The 25,844-nt window shown below is 39.4% G+C and overlaps 1 protein-coding gene across 4 annotated transcripts in view; it reads right to left on the bottom strand.

Annotated features, from left to right (window-relative positions):
* slit1a (slit homolog 1a (Drosophila)) overlaps window positions 1-25,844 on the bottom strand; it is a 94,399-nt gene that overhangs the window by 63,635 nt on the left and 4,920 nt on the right. For all 4 annotated transcript variants that reach the window (XM_032553242.1, XM_032553243.1, XM_032553244.1 and 1 more), the window contains exons 2-4: window positions 16,363-16,434; window positions 13,931-14,002; window positions 12,679-12,750 (exon numbers count right to left, since the gene is read on the bottom strand). In XM_032553242.1, coding sequence (XP_032409133.1) covers window positions 12,679-12,750; window positions 13,931-14,002; window positions 16,363-16,434 — 216 coding nt within the window. The remainder of the gene's footprint in view (window positions 1-12,678; window positions 12,751-13,930; window positions 14,003-16,362; window positions 16,435-25,844) is intronic.

The raw sequence follows: 25,844 nt of genomic DNA, 5'->3' as shown, positions 1-25,844 counted from the left end.
CAAACATAAAGTTTTAGGTTGTTCTCTTCATGAATGGTGAATGTTGGAGCCTGCTGCAACTCCAGGTGGGTAAAAATGGATGGCGTCTCAGGGTTTTAGGATGTTTTTGTGTTGGTTGTGAGACAACGATCACAGCGCAAACTGACACAGTATGACGAGCACAGTTTGTAGTGCAGCAATAGAGAAATCTAAGATTTTATGGGTGTTTTTCTTTTTTTTTTACAAGTGGATAAAAAATAAAGCTTTGAGTTTACAGCAACTTCTGTAAACTTTGAGTTGATGCTAAATACATCCTGACAACTTACCTCTGAACAATGACGACTGACAGTTAGGAAGACGACGTCCTGGAAAACAACCGTGATACCTAAATAATATATTTCTCAATATATTGCTTGAGAAATACATTACTTCTCAAATAACTTGCCCGGATTTGTGATGTGCTTATGAAAAAAATAAGCACAGTTGTTATTGTACATTCAATTAAAGTGAATTAAGAGGTAAAAAGGTTGGGATCGCTTGAGTACTATATTCAACTACTTAATTAATTAATAGAATACTCAAAATATTTCAAATATTTGTTCTTAGAGATGTGTCAAATATTTAACACAGAGGGAATTTCTTTTTGCAACAAAATGAGCAATTCTGCTATCATTTCCACACTGACAATTTTTATTTCATGACATCGTATACATTTAATACAAACAACATGAATAACTTGAAAACACAGTAACACAACAGCCATGTCATATTAGTAACAGAAATGTGGCCCAAGCTACACAACATAATTTCTGTCTGTGGGTCTAATGAAGGTGTCAGAGGGAGAGAGTAATAATGATCTGCGGCGTGGCTTATAGAGTCATACACACTCTCTCTCTCTCACACACGCACACAGAGAGATGGTTGGAGAGATTTAAGGGGCTGAGCAAGACAGATTTAAGGAGCGATAATGTTCCTTCTAGGTGAAGTCAAATCAAAGAGCTTCAGGCATTGTTCAAACATACTTCAGCCACACTATCTTCTCCTTCAACTTATTCAGATGGGAAACACTGACACTGTCTGGGAGCAAGCCACGATGTAGCTATGGAAAAAAATTCTGATGAGTTTGTGTGGCTCTTATGTATTTCTGGCCTGTGCTGTTGTCCCGTTTAAAGTATCTGACCCTTTGCAGTCTGCAAATATCAGTAAAGGTCTCCGGTATAATGTGTTAGACAGAGGAATGCTATAAGTTACATTCTGAAAGGTATGGCCCTTTGTCTGGTTTTCACACTGTCTGGACTTCATGGGAACCATTTGTATCCCTTATGCCTGAGCTCTAGTCTACGACCCACAACCATGTGAAGGACAATATCTAACTCTGCTACCACAGACCAGAGAAGACCCTCAAGCTATCTCCATTTACATCACCATATGAAAGGGTCTGCAAGCTCACCCTGACAGCCTGGGGCTCATCAGGTCTCCATGCTCTGGGCCTTTTCTTTTATATACTATAGAAGCAGGACAAACTCAGTTAGGAGGAGGAAGGAGACCTCATACAGCCAGATGTTAAAAATATAGTTGGAGGAAATGTCAAAAGGAAATTGATAAGGAAGGTAGAACAAGGCAGATGGGGGGGAGATGTGAGGGACAATCATAGAGGTCACAGAGAGAGTAGAATAAAAATTGGAAAATCTAACAGACAGAAAAGGTTTGCTTCCATCACCAAACTGTGTTTCATCCTCTGCTGGGCCCCAGTGTCACCCAGGTCTCCTCCAGCAGAGACCAGCTTTGAAGTAGTAATGGGGTTTTTGGCTAATGCTCTCCTGCAGGTGCCCCTGACTCCCTTTGCCTTTCTGTCTGCCAGTACAGCCACAAAGATGAGAAGATATTGAGATCATTTAAAAGTCTAAAATGGGGCCAGTCTCTATCCTCTGTCCATTTTACTTTTTGCCAACCCCACTTAATATTTCCCCACACCATTACCTCCATTGCCTGCACATTTCCTGGACTGAATCGCAAAAGTGGATTTAAGCCATCATCCAAAATAGAGGAAAATCTCCAAAAGGTGAGAAACCACAAAAGATTCTTTGTATTCCTCTCTGGTGCCACCTTCATTTCTCTTTCACTGCTTGGTTCCTTCATCCTTTTATCTTTCATGCTGTGCCTTCCTCCTTGTCAATCAATACTCAGAGCTTCACTGATCTTTGTTCCCTTTGAGGTGTTGAATTGGTGTGACAAGTAAACACACACATACCTTTGGTATCATCTCAGACTGCAACCCAGGCTTTAGGAAGATGTGTTCGGGTGGGGCAGGTGTGTGCATGTACAATTCAGTCAAACAGCAGGCTGGAGAAATCAATTCTATCCCCCAGCGAGTCTGTCTTAAACTAAACAAAGCGAGGAAGGAAATATTCTCCCCTGCACAGAGCAACACATTGTTGCTCACTGAAAGCCACATCTTCACAACAAATTCTAACATAGACTCTTGAGGTGATGTGACATAGATCACATACAATGATAGCAGAAGGAGAGTGTTGCTTGAATTAAGTGATACTGGGAGCATATGTGGTATTTGCACCGGAATGGAGTGTTTGGTTAGTTCGCTGATCCTGTACAATATGCCTCTCTGCTGCAATATCAGCAACCAACACAAACCTGTCCTGAGTTATTCAACAATAACACTGTTTACTTGAAACACTGGTTGTGATTTGTAAAAGCATTACTATGGTAGTATTCAATGCCAGTCTCCAAATTCAAGTTTTTTGAATGTATTAAATGTTTCCTTGGTACAACACATATAGATCAAATGAATGGTTCCTCTGAAGAATTTGGCAATGTGCTGAGATATAATTCAACCATCTGAATGAGCTGCATTGAATTAGGGACACAACTAATACATGCAAGAGATCAACCCGTGAGGATATCAGGACAGAAAAAAGTATCTTAACCCCACACCTTGAAGTGTTTTGCGATAGCCTCTTGTGTTGCAGTCAAACTACTTGATTGTAATTGAGGCATTTGCAAATTTCCTTGGATTGACTTACATTAATCGTTGGTGAACATTTTAAATGTCTAAGTTACATTAACATTTCTTGAGACATTTTTTTAGTTTAATAAAACTACTTATCACCACAATGTAAACAATAAAAAATCATAGTTTTGTAAATTGCTTTTAAGCTAGCTTTATATTTGTGTATAGCTAATATAAAGCTATACACTATCTATGAATTAATTAATTTAACAAGAAGAAAAAAGTTAAATATTAAACAATCGAATATTAAACAATCCCTGTTTCACAGCAGTCATTTTGACATGAAATACTGTATAATACAATCATTATAGTATTCACGACATATTGAAAACAAATAGACCAAATCTCACTGATGAAACCTGTTACATTTTTCCCTCCTTGCTTGCACCGTTTTAACAGAATTAACCTCAAGGCATATTAAACTGTATTTTTTATGTGGGAGCAGCTCTGTAGCCTGGGGAGTCTCAAGAACAAAAGGCCTAGAGGTGTGCTGAGTATAAAAACACTAAGAATGGATCTGCTCAGCCACAGACAGCGAGGAGACACACATATGCACAAACACACAGAAATGTAGCCACAGGGAAGAGGAAGGAGTTCACCCAGGTTTCTCCTTCCAGAGGATAAAGGGATGCATTCAAAGCCTGTAATTACATATACACACACACAACTAAAAATCCAAAAATCTCTTTCCATCCATTACACCACACTTTTCCCAAGCAATGGGATCAGATTTCATTCAGGAAATAAAGGACGCTTTTTGAACTATTTCAACTCCCAAATCTTTCTGTGCCCGCCTTCCGCCTGCTAAGAAACGGTAAACAGTCTGAGCCCCACAGAGCCCTGGCTGTTACAGCAGCAAATCATTAGGAGGGGGAAAGGTATTTTTTGCAGTGGTATCTGTTTGCACATGTGTATGCATGGGTGTGTGCACGCCTACACACTAACAATTGTGTGAGTATGTAAGGCATAATTTGCCATGTAGTTTGTTTTTTGTAAATCTCTATCAGACGCAGAGCCTGTGGCCGCAGGGTTGGGCTTGACCAGTCACTGTATATGTGGGGGGTTTGGACTGTGCGTAGTTCTGTGTGTCTTCCTGCTGTTCAGGATGTTGAAGGATTTTCTAACCCCTTCTCCTCCCCTTCTCCTTCCCACCCATGAGATGTGGGACTGTGCTTGTGTCTACTTGGGTTACTTCCAGTTCTGAGCTTCAGAACCTAAAGTCCAGACTTTAACAGCTCATAACAAGAGATTACAGTATTCTTCCTGCTAAGCACCTCGCACACGTCCCTTCAACGTGATGAACCAGAGCAGAGAGAGCTGACCAAAACTGCAGCTTTAAAATGGTTCAAGGTGAGAAAAAACATTCTGATACACCTATGTTACATCATGAGGGATTTGGAATCTAGTTGCCGTATTACCACCTAATACTTTTATAACTGCAGTCATCGAAAATGCCTCACAAAAATATTCATACCTTTCGAACTTTTTCAGATTACAACCACAAACCCAATGTATTTCAATAGGTTTTATTTGAAAGTCCAACACAAAGTAGTGCATAAGTGTAAAGTGGAAGGAAAATGATAAATTGGACTATTTTTTACTAATGATCTAAATCAAGGGTTTCTAACTCCAGTCCTTGAGAGCTATATCCTTAAAACTTTTAGACACATTCCGGCTCCAATTCAGCTGAATGGAATGATTTTCTACAAATTCAGCGTGCTTTCATCTTTGGCAAAGGCACGGCAATGAGCTATTCATTTGATTCAGGTGTGTTGCAGCCAGGATGCATCTAAAAGCTGCAGAACAGTAGTTCTCGAGGTCTAGAGTTGGAGACTCTTTATTCTAAATGGTGTGTATGAATTTGTGTTCATCCCACCACATCATCTGCAAACCCTTTGGGGTATGCCTCCATGAGCTTTATTTCTCTAAAGACTGAAATTATTGCCTATTTTTCTTTGAAAAATACCTTGAGCTCAGCCAGATTGCATGGAGATTTTCAATGGAGAACACATTAAAAAATCATGGCTGTATATTTAGGGTCATTGTCCTGCTGGCAGCTGAACGTTTTGCTCCAGTCTCGAGTTCATGACTAAGAGTTGCCCTGTTGACAGATTCGCAACCTAGTTGTGGATCTCTGCAGTTTCTCCAAAGTATGGTTACTTTCCCCTTGTCTGCTCCACTGAATATTGCCCAATCTGTCAGTTGGGGTGGACAACCAGGTTGTGCTGCACTCTCTCCATTATTAAATGATGCATTGAAAAACACCTATAGAGTCGCTACAGCTTGGATATTAAGTAAGGCACTGCATGTTTTTGACATGTATATGTTCATTCATACATACTGAAGCAGTCGCCACAGTGGTTGTTATTAGAAGAGCCAGACTGCAGCATTCCTCAAACTCCTGCTTTGAGATTTCAAGGAGTAAAGCGTATGTGTGGCTGTGCTTGCGTTTGCATGTGAAGACACAAGGGTAGCCTTTCCTCCCGTTTGTGTCAGTTCCAATCTGGAGCCGGCTGTCATGGAAGCAAACTGTCGGCAGCCACACAGAGAGGAGGAAGACGAGGAGCAGGAAAAGGAGGAGGAGGAGGCCTTCTCCGGCAGCTCTGAAAGTGAATTCCCTGTGTATGTATACTTATGACGGATCTAGACCACACTATGATGTCTTATTCATGTTTTATCAATTCATAATGACCAGATGGATCCCCAGTGTGACGATGTTCACGCACACACGCTCAAATGCGCTGTCTATGATTGAGACGGTCATCGCAATAGCATTTGTGTGTGTGTGTGTGTTGCTTTTATGAATATTTAGAGCGTCCGCCTTGAAGTGTGTATGTAGAGCAGCATGTTCCAGACACTGGACATCCACCACAGACCACTGACGTCCCAGCGCTTTAATGTGAATATTTAACTGATCCTTCTGTTCCATTATTCATCAGGACAGACACAAAATCATTAGGAAATATAAACACTGCTGTTTCCTCTCTGCTTTTACAACGCCTTTGCTCCTCTCTTTTCCACCTCCAAATATCTCTCTTTATCTTGTCTAACTTTGTTCTTCCACCACTCTTTTGGCTTCTTTCTCTTTTTCTTTCTTTCCCACTCCCATTGTGCTGCGGTTGTGAATATTTCAGATGGCAGAGTGGTTTTCAAATTACCCCCTTTTGGCTTCCGCTCTCCTCACATGGTTTGGTCTGCGTTTCTCTCTCACACAGGATCCAACTCGTAAAGAAAACAGTGACAAGCCATAAAAGCCACTTTTACCAGCTGACAAGGACAGGGGGGCACGGGGCAAGGAGTTGCCAGGTATTTTTCTGGTTAGCTGCTATGCCAAACCCATCCACTAACCTCAATATTTTAAGTTCTGCTAAAGAAGGTAAATATACTTTGACTCAAGTGGTTCACATGGAATTGGATGTCAAATTGGTTGTCTTTGCAACATTACAGAAGGACCACTGCATTTAAATATAAATAGATGCATTATATGGATAAAGAACTTCTCTTTTTGATTTATCACATTTAAATCTTTTTAAGGGAAACCACCTACACAAACAAACCAAGGCCCTATCTGAAAAAGTAATTGAACCCAAATCTAAACTCTGGTAATCCTGTCCTCAGTGGTAGCATATTCCATCAGGTTATTGCAGTAACTGGCAATTAATCTTTTCAGTCACTGAGGAAGAGAGTTGTTTTGTTTCAGACGTACTGGAAGACGTTAGAGAGTAATTGTCTGATTAAGGTCAAGGATATTTGAGTCCAGACTTTGATTAGGTCACTTGAGAAACTTCAACATAACTCAGTAAGATTTAGCTTAAAGTCACAAACTGATGGTGACAGATTCTGCCTCAAGACATCACAGAATATTTTCCCTGGATGTGCCTTTGACTTCTTTTTGGTCAGCATTACTTTGAGCCTTAAAACTCCCCTGTCAATGACATTTGTGCCCAGTCTCATTCTTACCTTAATTCAGGCAAGTGAGGTCCACCACTCTTGAGTTGTTGATTAGCTTTTGGAGTAAATTTGGCAGGCAGACCTCTAATAGCAAGGTTCATAATTGTTCCAGGGATTATCAGTCTTATGGCTCTCATTGAGGTGGACAGGAGTCATAAAGCCTTTGGAACTGATTCTGTAAGCCTGTCTTAACTGGTAGATGGCAAAGACTTTGTTTCTCATCAGTTCTTGAATGTCTGTAGCACAGGGCATGCTTTTAAACATTCTTCATGTTGTAGAACCGATTTGATTGAAGTGATTTCTTCCTTCAGTAATCAGGCTTGGATGTAATTTGAGAAAATAGACAAAAACAATGTGGTTAATCACATTTAAATAATGACTAAACAAGGGAGGCACTTATACTTTTAAATCCAGATTGATTTCCATTAATAGATCAAGCCATTGTTTCAAATCTGAATTTTATATTTCCTCATGTTATTTTTGTCTGATAATAAAAATGTGATGATATGGAACATTGAAGTTTGACCTAAAAGCAACGTCAGAAGGAATCTGTAAGAAGAAAATACGTTCTTCACAGCCCTGTACTTAGTGCCAGACAAATCACAGTCAAGAAATCAGGATGTCTGATACTGATGGCACAGACACCCTCTGATTGGGATGGGTTGTCATGGCAATGGCTGGCAAGTAGGGCCCCAAACAGTCCTCTTGGGTGGGTGGGGGGGCCAAAAACACAAGAAAGACCTAGCATGCTGAGGAAGGTCATTCATCAGCAGAGACAAAGAAGAGCAGGAAATGACAAGGTTTAACAGCTTACCACCAACACACACCAAAATGAATAAACACACACATTTATCCAATGATAAATAAACACACAACAGCAGTTATGCATTTAAAGAAGAAAACACATTTGCACCATGTTTTTATGCAGTCACACACAAAAGAGCAAATTTTCCAGCTTTGTGACATATAAAGTCTTGGTCTACCGCAGCGAATTTTTAAACCAGTCAGTCTAACAGTAAAAAAATGGAAAAAATCTGTTTACTCGCTGACAACAAAGTCAAAAACAAGTTGCAATAGGCTTCTTTGGCAGGGAGATGATTTATAGGCTTAATGACAAGCTCACATTATTTATTCTAGACTCCCTTTTGCCGAGTGTTTCTTTCTTCTCACACTGGGCTACCGTTCCCTAAGCATCGAGTGATCAACAAACACCAAACACAGCATCTCTGCAACACACACACAGAGGAAGCAGCTTCGCATCAACACTTTGAAACAGCTTTAATCTATATTCAAAGCCATATAAATAGCGTTATCCCCGGTGCGTGCAAACCATCCGTACATTAGCGCGCAGAGATGTAATTAGAGCTTTATTCTGTGTGTGTTTGGATTTAATTATTGTTATTTACATTTTACTACTTTTTCTACTCTCTCTCTCATATATTTTGTGCATCTCGATCCCTGTTTCATCGGGTATGTTTGAGGTTTGTGTACATCGGGAAACCTGTTGCCAGGCATTAACTTGAATGTGAAAAATGAAAGGTCTAAAAGAAGGATGAGACACGCCTCCACTTGCAATCCTCTGCCAGGATTTCCTCAGCTCCCCTGTAGTGCAGGCACACCCACACCCTTCCCGCTCCTCCTTCAATACCTTCAGGGAGAGATATGCAAGGGAAATCCTCTCCCAGTTAACTGCCTGACGTTATGCGTAACATGAATGAAAGCAGCAACCCTTCAAATAAACTGAAATTTCTTGCCCGTATTTGCTTTTGGAACCAAGAAGCAACACAGCAGTCACAAACCACAAAGTACGTCTTTCCCTCCTCCTCCCCCAATCCTCCATCCTAAGCAGCAAACAGATGCTATTCCCTGGGGCCAGCTATCAGGCTAACTGCTGCCCATTCCTCCAAGTCTGCACACCTATGTCTCTCTTTCCCTTCATGCCTTGGTCCTTCCTTCCGCTAGCTCTCCCACAGCGAAAAGACACTAATTACAACCATAGATGAGCAGATTACAGATCTGAAAAGCAGTGGAAGTGGGATGAGAAACAGTCAGGGGTGGTAAGACGGGGGGCAACAGGTCGTTAACAGTGATGAATGCGACTCTATTTTCGCTGTTATTGTTCTTGCCGACTCTCGCCTCCACAACACCTTTCCCATGCCTTCTTGTTGGTGCCATCCATCACAAGCAGCGTTAACTAACTAACTATCTCCAATCATCTCTAATCAATTCCAATTATCTTTCCTCTGACCCTCATACATCAGTGTCTCTGTAACTCTCAAGCATAGGAAGAGGTAGCAAAGCAGGGGTGTAAATAGAGGATTCAAACACAAAGCAGAAAACTCTATTAAATGTAATGTGTGCAAGAGAGAACAGAGATTTATCCAATGGATTCACAAAGTTGTTGTTCAAATGCACTTATTCACAAAAAAGTTATTTTCTTTTCCAGAGTCAGTGTTCTGGAAAACGGTTCATTAATTTTCCAGCTTGTCTTTGTAGCAAAAACTCATTGCGCCAATACCTTAATGACTGCAGAGGAAGTATTTAGAACTCCCCTCAAACAACAACCCACTGCTCAATTAACTAACTGACTTTTATTAACCCAGGAGCTTTTCCTTTAAAGTTTAGTGAGAGAAACCAGCTCATAATCCAGTAACCATCTCTCATCTTTCCCCTCTGCCCTTCTCTTTGTTTGTCTTCTCAGTGGGATGCCTGTGACAAATAGCTGCTTTGTTAAAGCAACTTTTCCACAAAAGCTTTTTCTTTTCTTAATGAGCACACAAAAAAGATAAAGTGAGTAGAAGCAGACAGTCAGAGATTTAAAGTATAGAAAAAAGGAGACGAGACGCAATTACCGGTAATCCCGTTTTAAGGAAAATAAAACATCTGGGTTAGCTCTCTACCTGAGGGCATTGAGATTTCAAACAAGCTCTACCTGATGGGATCATAAAGTCATAACTCTTTGAACAAATGCAAAAATAGCGACACAGACTATTGGGCATATTCACGAAATTATTTGCAGGTAATAAACATGTGCATATATAAGTTTGCCAGGTTTTTCTAATTTTAATTTTCTAAAATAGCGCTACTGAGAACTGTGCTGACACAGTTTGCATCCAGTTAAGAGAGCCATCCTTCATTTTCTTCTTACAACTAAAACAACCATCATCCAATTCTCAAAGACCAATATCTTTATGCAGCTATTGTAAAGAAATAAGAATAAATAAATAAATGAAAGATACCATCTGCAAAAATCGTGTGGCAATTTTGAAAAAGTGGGAGCAAAAGGAAGAAAAAAAAAAACTCTTCAAAAAAATTATTCAAGAATGCCAAAGAGGTAAATCCTCATCATTTTCTTTTTGTAATTTGTGCCCAATATGTTCACAAACAAATTGTCTGAATTGTATTAAATATATTTTTGTTCACTAGAATTCAGAAAACACAAGGTGATTGTAAAATACTCCAACATAGAAATCGAATTCAGAGGTAAACCAACAATTACTAATACATAGTAGTTAAATAGCTTAATATAAATATGTCTCTTTTCTATATGTCCCTCTCTTTGATCACTTCACTGTGTGTTTGTGTTTCTTCAATTGCTGAAGAGAAGACAATTGGCACTTAGTGCAAAAATAGATGCAAGTCCTTCCCTTCTCCTGGACTTGATGGGTGTATTTATATGCTGTAATCTAACTACTCCAAACTAAACAGAAGCCCAAATCCAACAATAATCCCGTTCTGCTTCTAATCCCACGCTACCTAAGAAAAAATGTATATTTTTAAAATACTGGAATTATTTTCTAAGGTCTCACTTTCCAGTTATTCACATATGTAATCAAAACTAAATTACTGTCAATTTTATGCCTGTTGATTTTACATTTGTTTAATTTGTTAAACAAGTGGCACCAGAAAAGCTTCAATTTTCAATACAAACCATGTTTTCCAGACTAAGATAAATTAGTTAATGTAAATAAAGAAAAAATAAATAAATAAATGTAAAAAATATTCAAACAATATCTTTCTCCAGAATGTAGCAGAAAAGCCAGTCCTTGGTTTATAATTATAATAATGAACATAGAGCCGGGTGGATAGAAGGATCTGAGCTCCAACAGCACAATCCTGTGGCTGCTGGCAGAGTGCACTGCACCAGATGGACTAATCTCACTTTTTCAAGGCCATCCACTGGACTGAAAGGGCCTTGGCCCGTTCTGCTTCTTATTCCTGTTAAAGAGATAACTTGGTGCAAGCCTCAAGACAGCCGTTCCGTCTCTAAAGGAAGGAAACTGGCTTAACGTTTAAGCAGCTGGTTTTGGCATAATGATGGGTGACAGGTAGAGTCAGTTGCAAGGAAGTGACAGATAGATTCAAGATGGTGTTAAACATCAACCCAAAGGACAAACAGATGGCAGGCTGAGGCATGGGTCATTGGTTAGTAGAGCAACTATGAAGGTATTGGGGAGGGAAATGATTTTTCCAAGTTCTGATGTTTTATTATTCCCAGATGCTACAGGTAATCTGAACTGAAATTGGAGCTGGAATGATCAACCAGTGGCAGGGACACCGATTATCCAAAAGAAAGAATAAAAACCCCTATGCCTTGCTACAGAAGGAAATGAAGGTTTAGCGTTACTGTGGGACTGTCTGCTGTAGGGTGAATAGGTGAAATGGTGTGTGGGTGTGTAACAGTGAACCAAAAACTGCTGCTTTTATTCAAATGATTGAGATGCAGTCTCCCTGTAGAGGGAACTTTGAAGATTTGATGAAGTCATGCAAAAGTATTCATCTTCACTGAAGATTTTTACAACATCAATGGATTTTATTGGGATTAAATGTGACCGACTAAAGCAAAACTGTAAAGAGAGAGGGAAAAACTGTTAAAAGTTTTTTTATATGCTTTGCATAAATAATTCAAGCTCAGTGAGATTAGTTGAATAATTGCTATCTAAGCTTTCTGCAATTTTTAAATTGGATTTAGGTCTGGACTTTAAGCATTAATATTCTTTGATTTACTCTGGTTTTATATTTAAAATCATTGTTCATCCACCTCAGTCTAAAGTGTTTTCCAGCCTCAAACACTCTGGGTCAGATTTACACATTCACAACTTCTTGTTATATAGCCTAACCTGGTGTTAACTTATCATTAACCTCGTCATAATAGGTTGCACAGGATTTTATTTAGGCATATCAGATTAAATATGCCACATGTTTCATATCACATCACCTCAAAACCTTCTAAAATACATTGAAATTTATGGATGTATTAAAACAAAATGTGAAAACGTTTAAGGGGTTTTCACAGGTTCGCAAGGTCTTTAAGCTCGTGTTCATATCAGCCTTCTGCTACCAGCAGTTCACATACATGTGGACGGCTAAGACCAAAAAAAAAAAGCTGCAAATGATTCAGCAGGAAGGTCCAACAATGAGCAAAGAAAAGCCCAGTTTGTCTTAATGAGACCTGACACTCTAATAACTCACCATGAGGCTGTAGTTGTTCCTTCCAGCAAGTGTAACTGAATCCTAATTGTTCTTTAACTGTGCTCAAACCAAATCAAACCATCGCCAACATTCAGCAGGTTTATATCTCAGAAGAACAGTTGGGGTTTTTATTACAAGGAAAAGACAAACAGAGATGGCAGGTGTTCTGATAGATATGAAAGAGCAGGTCTGAAACTAATATGAATTAAAAACAATATATATATGCAAATATATCTGGATTGACTTACAGCCGAGACAGGCCAGGATTCTTCTGAAATAGCAACTCCGGAAGCTGCTGCAGTTGATTGCGGTTCAGACGCCTGCGGCAGGAAAAACATACGGTCAGTCAGTGAAGTTTGCTTGGGTGTTCATAGGCTGTGAACAACTTCATTTAGGTGCCAGGGAATCAGTTTTGTCTCAGGTTATTGTATTTCAGTGTGCTCTCACTGTCGCATAAATAGCCAACTGAAAATTCAGCAGAATTAAACAGACAAGAACTGTGCCACAAATTGTCCAATGGTGCTCCTTGTGGAATTCAGGGCTTGCTGGCTTTCAGAGAAGAACAGAAAACCAGATTTACATCTACCAGTTATTTAAACATGAACACATTTTTATCTGGAGCAATCTGTCTAAACAAGAGAAAGGGATGAGGGAGTTTAAAACCCGATAAAGCACTGACATGCTATGGTAGCCAACAACAAAGTCCTAGTGAAACAACTAACATCCAAGACTGACAGGCTGTATGCAAATACAACAATTAAGTCAATGAGAAACAGAGTGTTGCGAATCTTTTGGAAACCACAGCTCTCTGCTCTCTGAAAGGCCTTTTGGAAGCACACAGAAGTGAATTTATTGGCACTGAAAGACTGAAAATGTGAACGGCAGGCTGCTGCTGTGCCTTCAGACAAATTCAGACAGATGTTGGGACTTGTGCCCCTCACTGTATACACGGAGTGTGTGGCCAGATGAAACATGGATTTTGTGAATAATGCACAGTAATAGTCTGCTGCTGCTGCTGCTGCTGCATTTACATAGACCTGTACCTGTTAAAGAGTCTATAAAGTTATCTTATGTTCAGGTTCGCATGTGGTTAGAAAAGCTGCCTTGCTAATGAGCTGGCTGAGGTGTGGTTGATAGTGTTTGTCTGTGTGCTTTTCCTGCAGCTTTACAAGCCGTCAAGTAGTCCTGGTGCTGTCCAGATGAGCCAGGATTGCGGTGCGGTAGGCCTTTCAAGCCCACATATCCCACTGAGGGCATTCCTGTCAGGGAAAGCTAATAAAAAAACACTCCCTGCCCACATTGTACCCTCTCAGCACCATCCAACCTCAATGGATTGACAAGGGAGTGCCACAGCCATGACACAACTGGTTTGGCTTTGTACTGTTAATGTCATTACCAAAACACACGTAGAAGGATGGAATTTTCATTTAAAGTTCAAATTCAGTAAAGTGTGCGTGTGTGTGTGTAGCTTATTTATATAGAACCCTAGGTGGTACTTACAGTCTCTCCAGCTCCTTCATGTCATCAAAAGCCCCTCGCTCGATCACTGTAATCTGATTCTCCATCAGCTGTCTGCAGAAAAAAGGGCACACATGCGACTTTATTGGTCACTAAGACTTTAACAAGGTAAAGGGGAAGCAGGGGAGTGAGCTGGGAGGCTGAGGCTTTAGTTTGAGGCTTGTGACAGAATCCATTTTAGTGCAGTTTATTCCACTTTTATTTTTTCTGTGTCTCACACACAGACTCACAAACATTTAGGGCAGCGGTGTGGACTGAGGGCACAGTGTGGAATCTTGGCTGAAGAGCTACAGATAGCAGCCAGGAAAGTTTCCAAGGTGGTGCAGAAAGTGTTAGTCTGGGCTTTAGTGTGGTACAGTGGGGGGCGTAGCAGTTTGGCTGGACACTAGACAAGAAAAAAAGGGCCAGGGGGTCAGAACAAGTTAGGTGAGCTCCACAGTTTTTACAAGTAGACCAAATAAGGGAAAATATGACGGTGTGTGTCTATATCAGAGGTTTAGGCATCACTCATACACCAAAAACAGATGAATAACACCAAGAATAATTCTCACAACCAAGTTTTTAATATGGCTTTTAATAAGGGAAATGTGGCTCTTTGCCCAGGGTGTCTCTGTATGAGAGGAAAGCACATGTATGTGGATTTTTGAGAATATGAAAGGCTTTGGGGGTTCTTTGGAAGTCCAATAAGTTTGGATTGAGAATGTAATCTGGTGTGGCCCAACTAGAAACCTGACTTGAAACTAACGGTATGTGTGGGTGGGGGCATCACCAGCTGATAAATAATCAAAAGATCAGTGGAAAAATGCAAAAAGCTGGTCAGCAATTATAGAAATGATTATTGAGGAGGGAATAAACACATTTCAGCATTTTCAAAATAGCAGATTGATGTAAGATAATGTATTTTATAAGAAAAAAAAAAGGAAATCAAAACTTCATAATGACGGACTTGCCCATGGAGGTGTACAAGGACTCCCTTTGCAATCAGGAACAGTTTCTGTCCTATGTAGCCAGAGCTGATGCACATAGAGGAGGACTGGGTAGTGTTTGAAGTGTTACAATAACACACTGTCAGGAAGGAGAGAAAGTTGTCCAGCAGGACACTTAAGCGCAACAAGCCCTTTCCTTCATTACATATACAACGGCTCTGTTCAAGGCAAGCTCTCCTGTAAGCCCACAGCACACTGTAACTCAGCAGTCCAGGCTTCCTCCCAATCGAATATAAATGCTAATCACTGTTCACACTCCATAAACATGGAGAGAAAAGTGCACTTCACCTCATATCTCTTTCTCATGAATTTAAATGGAACTGGGGGAAAAAATGGCAAGTACTTTTGTGATGAGAAAACTTTTTTAGAGGATAGCTTGAGGGCAGCTTTTCTGCTTCCATTGTTCTGGTTTCTCTCACAGCGACTTTGCTCATTTAGACCAGCCAAACATTCAGTCTCAAATGAGAGGGTATAAATTAGCTCTGTTGATTTCAGCCTAACAAACAAGATGCCAACTGACTGAAAAGATAAACCAATACTTTTGTTTTTTTTTCTTCCCCCTTCATGGTCGCCGAGGGGTCAGCGGGATCCAAGGTCAATACACTATAAGGGCTATTCCTGCTATGCTAACATGCAGCCAGCTACACGTACTGTTCTGTACATGTTCATTGTGTATTGTATGCATTGTAATTGAGAAGTGTGAGAGAATCAGAGCTCGGGGGAACTTTGTACTTCAGCAAGGAGCTGCTTCCTCCTAAGTTGCCGGTGATGAGTTGGCGACACCGAGGCATTTAACCTCCACACTGGGAGAAAAAGAGAATACACAGAGACGAAGAAGGCAACAGGGGGATGGGGTGAGCTGTGACAAGGAGTGAAACTAGTCAAGCTTTGAGGGGCAGTAGGAATTATGCTCAGCTCATGTTACATTTAAAACACATTCAGGTTTACACAGCTTCCCTTTACACAGTGTTTTTAACACCTTAGGCGTTACTACCAGGTTCATGAACACCATGTACTCATACAGACACTTTTATAGCTACTTTATTACATGAAGTCATAAGTGCTTTGTAATTATGCCACAGAGAAAGTCAATGACTTCACTTCAATGTGTTAACTTTCCTGAAAGCCTATTTTGTGTTGATGTCAAGGCAAGTCGGTGTGCGTGTGTGCACAATAGGTGAAGCTAAAATAAGCAGGACAAAGTTAGAGAGAAGTCCATTACATTGCTCGTTGGAGTCACTCCGTAGCTTAATGTACTTCTGAGTGGGACTCTTGACGAAAGTATTGCCACTTCACTGGGTTTATGCTAATCTGAGCAGAAAGTCTGACAAACTGCAAGCTGCAGGGTTGCATACAGCTCATGAATAGATAAACAGTGACACACAGTTAAACATCTCATCATTGCTTATGAACACAAAGGCAACTTACAGAACTCTGAGGTACTTCAGGCCAGCAAAGTCACTCTTGGTGATGCGTGTGAGGTTGTTTCCGTTCAGCTCCCTGCAAAGAGAGACACGCAAACATGGATTAATAATTTATCTTTTCTCCCCTACTGGACTTGTTTAGCCCGGTGACTAAAAGAACATATAGTTGCATGGAGGAATCTGTTTTGATATATGATGCATAATCTTAGCACAAGACACATAGAAAGGGATGTTAGCTTTCAGTACAGCATACACTATGACTGGTACAAGATGCACAGGTCATCTTATTCAATCTTATTTATCTATCTTATCCTAAGTTATTTCCCGAGCCTAAAGTCAAATTTCAGATCTTACAGAATCAATTCCAAAACAGGGTCCATATATCTTAAGGAAAAGTTCAAGTCAAGTTTCAATCTTTTGGGGGAAAGTCCAAGTCAAGCTGCCAATATTTGAGAGGCAAATCCACGTGAAGTCACAATTATTTGAGGGAGAAGTATAAATCACGTTTCAAGTTCTTAAAGAACAAGTCCAAGTCATTTCCTAATCACCATAGAGACAAGGACAAGTCATGTATGTAGTCTTGGAGAGGTAAATACAAGTCAAAACCCAAGTCTTGGAGGGACAGGTCAGAGTTAATTCATAAATATCTGAAAAGCAGACACAAGTCGTTTTTTGAGCTTCAAGTCCACATTACTGAGGTTTTGGAGAGGTCTCTAGTTTTTGTCATTCTCACAACAGGCACATACCAAAGAAAATGTAATCAAACACCTAAAATGACTCAGTTATTAACTGCTGTGAATTTATATTTTTAATTAAAATAAATATAGATAATATTTACCACACAATAAATACAAACATGCTTCAATTGATTCAAGAAAACAAGATTAGATTATAATAGATACACAGAAATATTACATAGAACACATATTCACTGTGATCAACGTTACAACAACAAGAAATAATTTTACTACGCCACAGTCATGCAGGAGGGACAACATTACACAAATACCCTTAGAAGAACTGACATTTACTAGCTTACTTTCACCTTTACAGGAGATAAAAACTGTTCATGAAACTCGAGTCCCAAATTTCAAGCTAAGAGTACAAATCTAATCATAAAATTATTGCTTTTGTGGCTTAAGTTTGACCAGAGTTTAAATCACAGACTCAAGTCCCCATGTCTGACTATTGCTACAATATAAACTGAAAAAGTTAATGTTTTTATGAAATGTAATGTCAACTATACCATAAATTGTTGGGTGACTCTGGAAGGTAAAGTTAAAGGGAAGTTCAGGCTCAGCTCTTACTCCACTGGGAAACATTAAGCAATGCTGTTAAAGGGAGGCCACATTTAAACTGCCTGTCTTTTTATTCCACATTTACCACCACCACAAACACACACACACACACCCCCACGCGCACACCAACACGCACACACGCATGCAAACAACCCCCCGATACTCCCTACTTTCTATCCACCATGTCCTTTTACAATTGTCGGGGATTAGCAGGAGCCAGCAGAGGGGATTTGAGTAGGGCTGCAAGGCCAGAAAGCTAAGTGCTTTGGATATAATTGAGCAACCTCCCTGCTGTGTGCTAACCATCACTGAAAATAAAAATAGTAATAATAATTTCAAAACAAAGATTTTAAAATTACTTTTGATTTCCCTTTTTAGACAAATAATTCCACTGACAAAATAGTTGAGCAGCCAAAAACATTGATGCTTAAAGATTTTCAGTTTCATATTCTACTTGATTGTTAATTTGCCATTGCACAAAATCCTTAGTAGCAGGTTGAATTTTAATAAAAAAAAAGACAACACAGCATGCAAACCACAATGACACGTCATAAAAGTACAAACTTTTTCACTTTCACGAAGTTTGTATTATGTCTCCACCCTTTTCTGAACCCCCAAAACCCCACTCTCCAAAAGCAAAATCTGGCTTGGAAATCTATACTGAAGCACAGGTCTCTTTCCCTCAGTCGCTTTCTCGCCTAATGACCACTCGAGGGACTGTAGCGCTATGCAGCACGAAAGAAAACGGTCATTACTGACAGATGGTGTATGCATGTGAATACGAGCACGTGTGTGTGTGTGCTTTTATATATATATATATATATATATATATATATATATATATATATATATACAGGTGCAATGATAGACAGAGCAACACAGCCACAGGAAAATAAATAACGGACTGGGCTTCATTAGTCTGGGCTTCAACACACACATGTGGTGCTCATTACAGGTGCTTGCGCAGATATACACACATAGATACACAATCTTAGGGATTTCCAGTGTCTTATCTTCAGGGTGGTCATTCCTGACGAGACCCGGAGGGCATTTAAACAGAGAAAGATAGTGGATGAGGAGAAAGAGAGACAGAGGAGGAGGTATTGTATATGTGGAAAATTCTCTCCCATTTAAACAACTAAAACACTTTCTATGTTTAGTAATTAATCTTTTTATGCTACTCTACTGCTGGCTTATTAGTTTTCATGCGTGAGTGAATAAAACGACCTGTTCTGACAAAAGTTGGTTCTTTGAGAATGTCCAGAGAGGATGCAAAATTGACACAATGTTCAGACCAATGTCTCGGTTTGATGATAGAACCAGTCAGAGTGGGGCTGTGGAGCTACATAGTGTTTGTTGCAATGTGACTTTGCAACAAACATAACATTAAAGGGTAGCATAAGATTTCTGTATTCATATTCTGGTAAAATACTGCAAAAAGTTATAACTCTCTTGGCATCTTTACTTAATATAAATTTTGATTTTGGGGAGTTCTTGGATGCTGAAGCTAACAGCTAGTCTGAGAAGGGCCAAAACCACAGCAGACTCTGGGGTCTTAAAACAACTCGGAGCGCAAAAACATCACAGTATTTTTCAAGCACTACTTTATAAAATTTTTAACCGTCGTACTATTTGTACTGAGCGGTTACATACTCAGAAGCTGATGATCATTTAAACGGAGGAAAAGGGTGGTGCACCACACGTGAACTATTTCAAGAAATTGATATATTTAAACATACATGCTGTCAAAATGTGTCGTTTATGGCTTTATTGTGCAATTTCGCGTTTCCCATGCATGCTTCTAGGAGCACCTCTGGGGATTGTAGTAAAGCGCAGCCACTTGCAGTGTAAATCCAGGATTAGGTTCAATGCAAAAGTAACTACTGTTAAAAGGTTAATCCAATAGTGTTCATATAAACCGTTATGATGATTTGGCATCTATTGGATATGGATTTATACTAGATGAAGATGCTGTAAGAATTATTTGCTGCATAAGACATTAATTCTTTGTAATCTTTTGAAACCCAGTCCATCACTTTAAGTTATGGGTGCCCAAACCCAGTTCTTAATATCAAGAATAAGAATATGCAAGATATATATTAGTATATTTATCTTACAGGAGTTCTTATTCTTGCATTTAGAATAAGAACTCATGGATACACTGAGTTTACTTCATCAGTGCTTACCTGTATATTTATTTTGCAGCTAAGCAGAAGCAAACTTTGCTAAACTCAGTCAAAATATATCAAAGGAAAAATGTGCTATTTATTAGCGACAGAATTCGCCACTGCTGTTTTTTCCCAAATCAAAGGGAGCCAAGCAATACGTTTTGGCATCACTGTAAAGGCATGTCAACTTATTTCGTAGACACATGTTTTTTTTTTTTTGTTTTTTTTTACAGTAACTCTGGACAGATTTTTGCATGAAAGTACCATCACATTACTTTAAAGCCTTAAAATTATTAGCTATCATTCCAAATTCCTATAGCAAAGGATTTCCACCTTCAACTGGTTCACTCAAATCCATTCCATCCTCTGGAAACCTCTGGCAGTGAGAATTCCCACTGCTGACACACTTCCTGGGAAGAAATTGGATTTATGACATCACTATCCTAATCCCTCTTCATCTTCCACGCCAGGCTGATTGATGCTGGTGAATATATCCTGGTGCAACTTCCCTCGGGTGGACACAGGGCAGCTTTGCTCCACTACTATAGATCTCTATAATTCAAAGGAGGCTCTGAGCGCTGCTACAGTACTGAAAAACTCATTAGGTTTATTTGTGCCAGCTGCTGGGAGTCCTGTGCAGAGCTTGGTTTTGGACCTGTTTCGAATTGAGCTGTGCTACACGAAATAAAAGAAGGTACAAGCAAACAGAGGTAGAATAGACTAATGTGCAATGCTTTCACACACCAACTGGAAAGTACACAAGGTTTGTTTTACGGGGTCTCTGAGTACACATCAGCTTCTTATGCAGTTGTTTTAACTGCGCAAAGCTGTGCTCAGTTAATGGTAATTAGCACACAGTCAATTAGCAGACTAATTAAGATCCACAACATTAGAGCCTTAAAAAAAACAAAAAAAAACTACTCCAGCAATATTTTTTAGATTTTAGACATTCACATACAATGACAAAAAAGATACATCTTAAAATTAAATAAGACTAAACTTTCTATTTTTGGCCAACAATGTTTTCTATTTGCTAAAAAGAAAAAAGTGCAAGTAATGCACTTGCAAATAATTTGAAAGTTTAATAAAACATTTTCATTGTGGAATCTTTATATAATATTTTCAAATTCTTGAGTTTATATACATTAAGAACACTATTCCTTTAGACAATTTGGGAATTCCCAGATAAGGATGTTGTCGTTTTGTATGCTTCTGATTCATAAGTCATTAAATTTAATTGGATGTGTCTGAAAGGAGAAAGATCTTTTTCACCTTCAGAAAAACCCACACCACTCACACCACTGTTCCACATCTTGCTCACTAATAAAAGATCACATTCTTTTTCTGTGATTTCACAAAGGTGGGTTTCTTAAGCTGTTTATTGCTTTGCTTTCAGCCTCAAAATAAGTCCTTGAAGCATTCTCTGTCTTTAAGGTCAAAGTTATTTCAGGCTCTACTGTAAGCAAGGCCAACAAGTGAAGATTTTGTTTTTCTGCCACATCCTTCTGCCACAAAATCACATCTAACTGTTACATTCAGGTGCTCAGATTTTTCTAAGCTGTCATTCTGCTGCGAACACCATAAGACCATTTGTCCCAAACAGCTTTAGCCTAGCAGGAAACACAGAAACACACTGATTGAGGAATGGCGGCATGGTGCTTTCCAAACTCCATGCTGTGGAAGCAATCTGATAACGAGAACCCCGAGGCTGTACAACCTAAAACACGGATGCCCATTAATCACAGCTACAGACTGATATCGCTGTTTGAGCAGCAGACCGGCGACCATGCTCCCCAGATCAATGAGCAGGCGGAATAGCTGCAAACAAGCAAAACATTTCTCCTCCTGCAGATTGGGCAACATATGGAGGTGACAGCCATGAAACTCACAGGTGGGCAGAGAGCAGGGAAGCGATATAGTGACAGAGAAACGGAAAGAAGACAGAGCAACTCTGACAGGGTTGTTAGCTGTCTGAAAGTGACGGTGTGTAGCAGTGTGGTAGAGTGTTGCGAGTAACCAGGGAGAGCTGTAGGAAGCTGACAGACTGTCTGGGAAATGTCAGCAGAGGGATGAAGTCTCTCAAGAGCTGGTGGAGACTGTGGCCTACATACCAGCTGAGCAGACATGCTTTGGAACCAGTGGGCTCTATCTGATATCGTCATACAGTGTCTTGAAGAAGTATTCACACCCCCTTAAACTTTTTCACATTGTTGCTACATTGTGACCACACACTTGAGTTTTTTTTTTTAATTATTATTATTTTATGTCATTAAAAGTTTATAACTGTGAAATGAAAGAAAAAAGACAGTAAATAACAAAACTTAAAAGTATTTACTCTGACACCCCAAAAGATAACCCTTGGAAATCTTCTGATTTGTGATAAGAGACCACATAATCTCAGAATAATACAAATGTTCTGTGAAGAGCTTGGTATTTAGAGAACATTAGTGAGCTATCAGCAACACAAAGACCAAGGAAGACAAGGGAAAAGATGTGGCGAAGTTTGCTGCATCGTTTGGTTACAAAACAATATCCCCACCTCAGGGACATCTCCTAAGATGTTGTTACTTCCTTCATTGGACATTTTTAAAAAAATATGGAACAACTACATTTCCAAAAAGTCGTGACCATCCATCTAAACTGACCGACTGGGTGAAGAAAGCAATAATTAGAGCAGCTGTTAAGGGGCCACAGTAAATCTGCTGCAGTTTAAAATATCAACACCTTGAATAGAAAAATCTGCCAATAAGACAACTATTAGTTGTGGACTCTCCAAATTTGGGCTTTATGAAAGGGTTTGTTAAGAAAAAGTCAAAAAGTGTCCCAATTTATAGCTTACAATAATAAGCCATATAGGGGACATGGCAGACATGTGAAAAAAAAAATTTCTGGTCAGATGCCACAAAAATGTAACTTTTTGACCCACTGCAAATCACCATGAACACAATACACCTATGATTGTGGTACTGGCAGTACCATTCTGTGGGGTTGCTGTTCTTTAGCAGGGGCAGGGAAACTTGTCAGAGTTGATGAGAAGATAAACTGAACTTGAAAGATTTCAAATTGGGTCAGAAGTTTACATTTCTTCAGGACAATGACCTAAAGGGCATAGACAGAACTACAATGAAATAGTTTAATAAAAATTATTCATGTATTAGAATGCCCCAGACATAAATCCAACTGAGAATTGAGCTTAAACTAATTGCAAAGAAGAATAGGCTAAAATTTAAGTTTATATTTTCAGTTGTTTGTACCGGATTTTATTAAGCATCAGCAATAAAGGGAGCAAATTACAAAAGCAGAACACTTATTGACATTTTTATTTCAAAAGTATTTTGTAAACTATGCATCCTTTTCTTTCCACTTCGCAACTATGTACTATTTTCTTTTGGTCTATCACATAAAATCTCAACAAAATTCAGTGAAGTGTGTGGTTGTAACTTTATGTGAAAGAAAGGAAGAAAGAGAGAGGAAGAAAGAAGGAGAGAAAGAAGCAACCACAGTGACCACACTGTTTTACCTTACTGGAACACTTCTATCCACACTAAGAGGTCAAATTTCTCCTCAGCTTGAGCAAAAAACATCTCTCTCCATTGACATGTGGTTTTCAGACAAGCAGTTAATGCCGTCAACTGTACATTTTTACTGTGTGTCGGCGTGTGTGTGTCGATAATTATATAAGCGCACTTGTGTGTGCAGTGACTGTCTGAGTGTGTTTTCCTCGCTCCTGGGCTCCTCAAGGGCTATTTACAGTTTTCATTCTGCTCAGTCAGGCCTCAGGAGCAAGATTACTGATAGGAAAGTTAAACATCAAGTAGATCGCTCACAGACAGAGCCCACAGAAACACACACACACACACCCCGTACTTTCTCACAGCCCCAATCACTGTGGGGTCTTCTCCATGCTGTAGAGGCCTTCTCTCTGTATAAACACTGAACGGCAAAAGCGCATGGCTGTATAGGAAACATAAAAATTCATGGAGCAAAAAAAATCAACAAGAAATGGGAATCAACTGAACCAGCGTAGGTAAAAGGCAAAAGACGAAAGTAACAGAGGAACACTGATCAAAAACCTTCAGGTTAAAGGGAATCAATTAAGCATCTGTTTCTATATTGGCGGTGCTACAGGGGGGAAGAACACACACATGCAAGGAACTGCAGCAGAGGCCAGAACTGAAGGGCCTTTCATGGTTTATGTTGTATCTGTAGTTTGTTCAGCCACAGACTTGGAGGTTCTGTTGTGGCTTTTCATTTTGTATGAAGGCATGTAGGCTATATGAATGCACACTTTTGACTATGGACGGGGATCATGTGGATAAAACATCTGCGCTCTGCCACATCTGTTACATTTCATATAAAGCAAACAGAGAACTGAGAAAATGTTTGCCTCACAAATGTTCATTGACAACTGGTAATTTGATTTATGGTGGGTCTGAGCCAGAGTATTTCTGTTGGTTCCTTTGAATAGAGAGCGTTTGGGTCTCATCCCCCACAGAGCCCACTAACAGCAGCATTCCACCTGCTCTGCACAGAGAACAGCTCAGCTGCTGGTAGATCAGATCCAGTTTGGAGAATAAGTCCATTTAAGTATCAAAAAACAAAGACAAGGTGATTATTATTCAATGATGGATGGTCATCATTGTTTGCTAACTTGACATTTTGAAGTGGAGGTTCTGTGGAGTAATAATCAGCAGTCAAAGCTAAAGTGGTTTGAAAGCGCAAAGCTAAAAGCAAGTCACAATGTCTTGCACAGTGGATTCCAGTAATGGTAAACAACTCAAACCTCAAATGTTACATTGTTATTCAATTTGTCTAAATTCAGTTGATTTTTTTCAGTTTGCCACACTGAAAAATCTGGTGACATGAATCAGAAACATTTCAGGTTCATCTCAGATTCACATACTCTTTTTCTAATCAGTAAACACTCAGCATTACCAGGTTCTTCATAGTGAAAGCTGTTACTGCAGAAAGAAGATGAATGTTAGCTATCTTAACATCAATCTTGTATTGGACTGTAAAGACCTGTGTGTTGGAAACTAGCCAGTGCTTTGCAACACACAGGTTTAAACATGTTTTTAACCTCTGGCTTAATCTTACCATATCTGTGATACAAAAGTAAAGTGGGTTAAAATCTATATAACAGTTGTGGCTTGAAGTACCACTCAGGAGCAGCTTTCAACCTGACTGTTAGCTGCAAAGTTTTCTAAGAAAATCTTCCTGATTCTTCAAACAGAGATCAATCTGATAAAAACTGCTCCACAAAACCTCACTCCAAAATATCCAATGTATTTAGACATAAACAATTTAATAATGATTATATGTATTTGAATTTGAACATATAATAACAATAATAGTACACAATAATACATATGTCATAATTCAAATTTACAGTGTACTAAAAATACCAAATTTATATGGAATGCGGCCAAAAATAAACTTGTTTCAAACACAGGCGACTTGACAAGTGCGACATGTAGATTACAACTACATATCTATCCACTCTATCATCTGAGTGTTCACTGATGCATACTTTAACACACATACATTCTACCCCGTCTCCTTCACTCTTGAGCTTATTGCCATTAAGTCTGTAGGGTTGTAAGTAAAGTGAGTCTCCTGAAAAAAGCATAAAGCAAGCTAGGTGGGTTCTCAAAAAATCCCTTTTTTATAGTCTGCTGAAATGCCGAAACTCTCAGGCAAAGCAAAGCAATCCCACATGTGCTCCCCAATGTGCAAAAGCACATACATCATTCTGTATATATGCATGCCAGTCTAGCGGATTTTTTGCAAAAAATATATACATGCTGGACTTGAAAGGTGATTTTTGGCAACACTTGCACACTCTGTTGATAAGGTAATTTCTCAAGTCTCCTGGGTGCCATCAAACACATCCATAGAGAAGCTGTACTCATCTGGAAAGCAGGCCAGAGGGTGTGTGTGGACACACACCAGCTGGCTTTGATGCTTAGCGGTCAGCCATCGCTCTGCTTAGACAAGCAACACTCTGGCTGCACATGTAA

The sequence above is a fragment of the Xiphophorus hellerii genome, chromosome 22 (genome assembly GCF_003331165.1).
Source record: "Xiphophorus hellerii strain 12219 chromosome 22, Xiphophorus_hellerii-4.1, whole genome shotgun sequence".
NCBI classification, from domain to species: Eukaryota; Metazoa; Chordata; class Actinopteri; order Cyprinodontiformes; family Poeciliidae; genus Xiphophorus; species Xiphophorus hellerii.
This window is presented reverse-complemented; position numbering and strand designations above follow the sequence as displayed.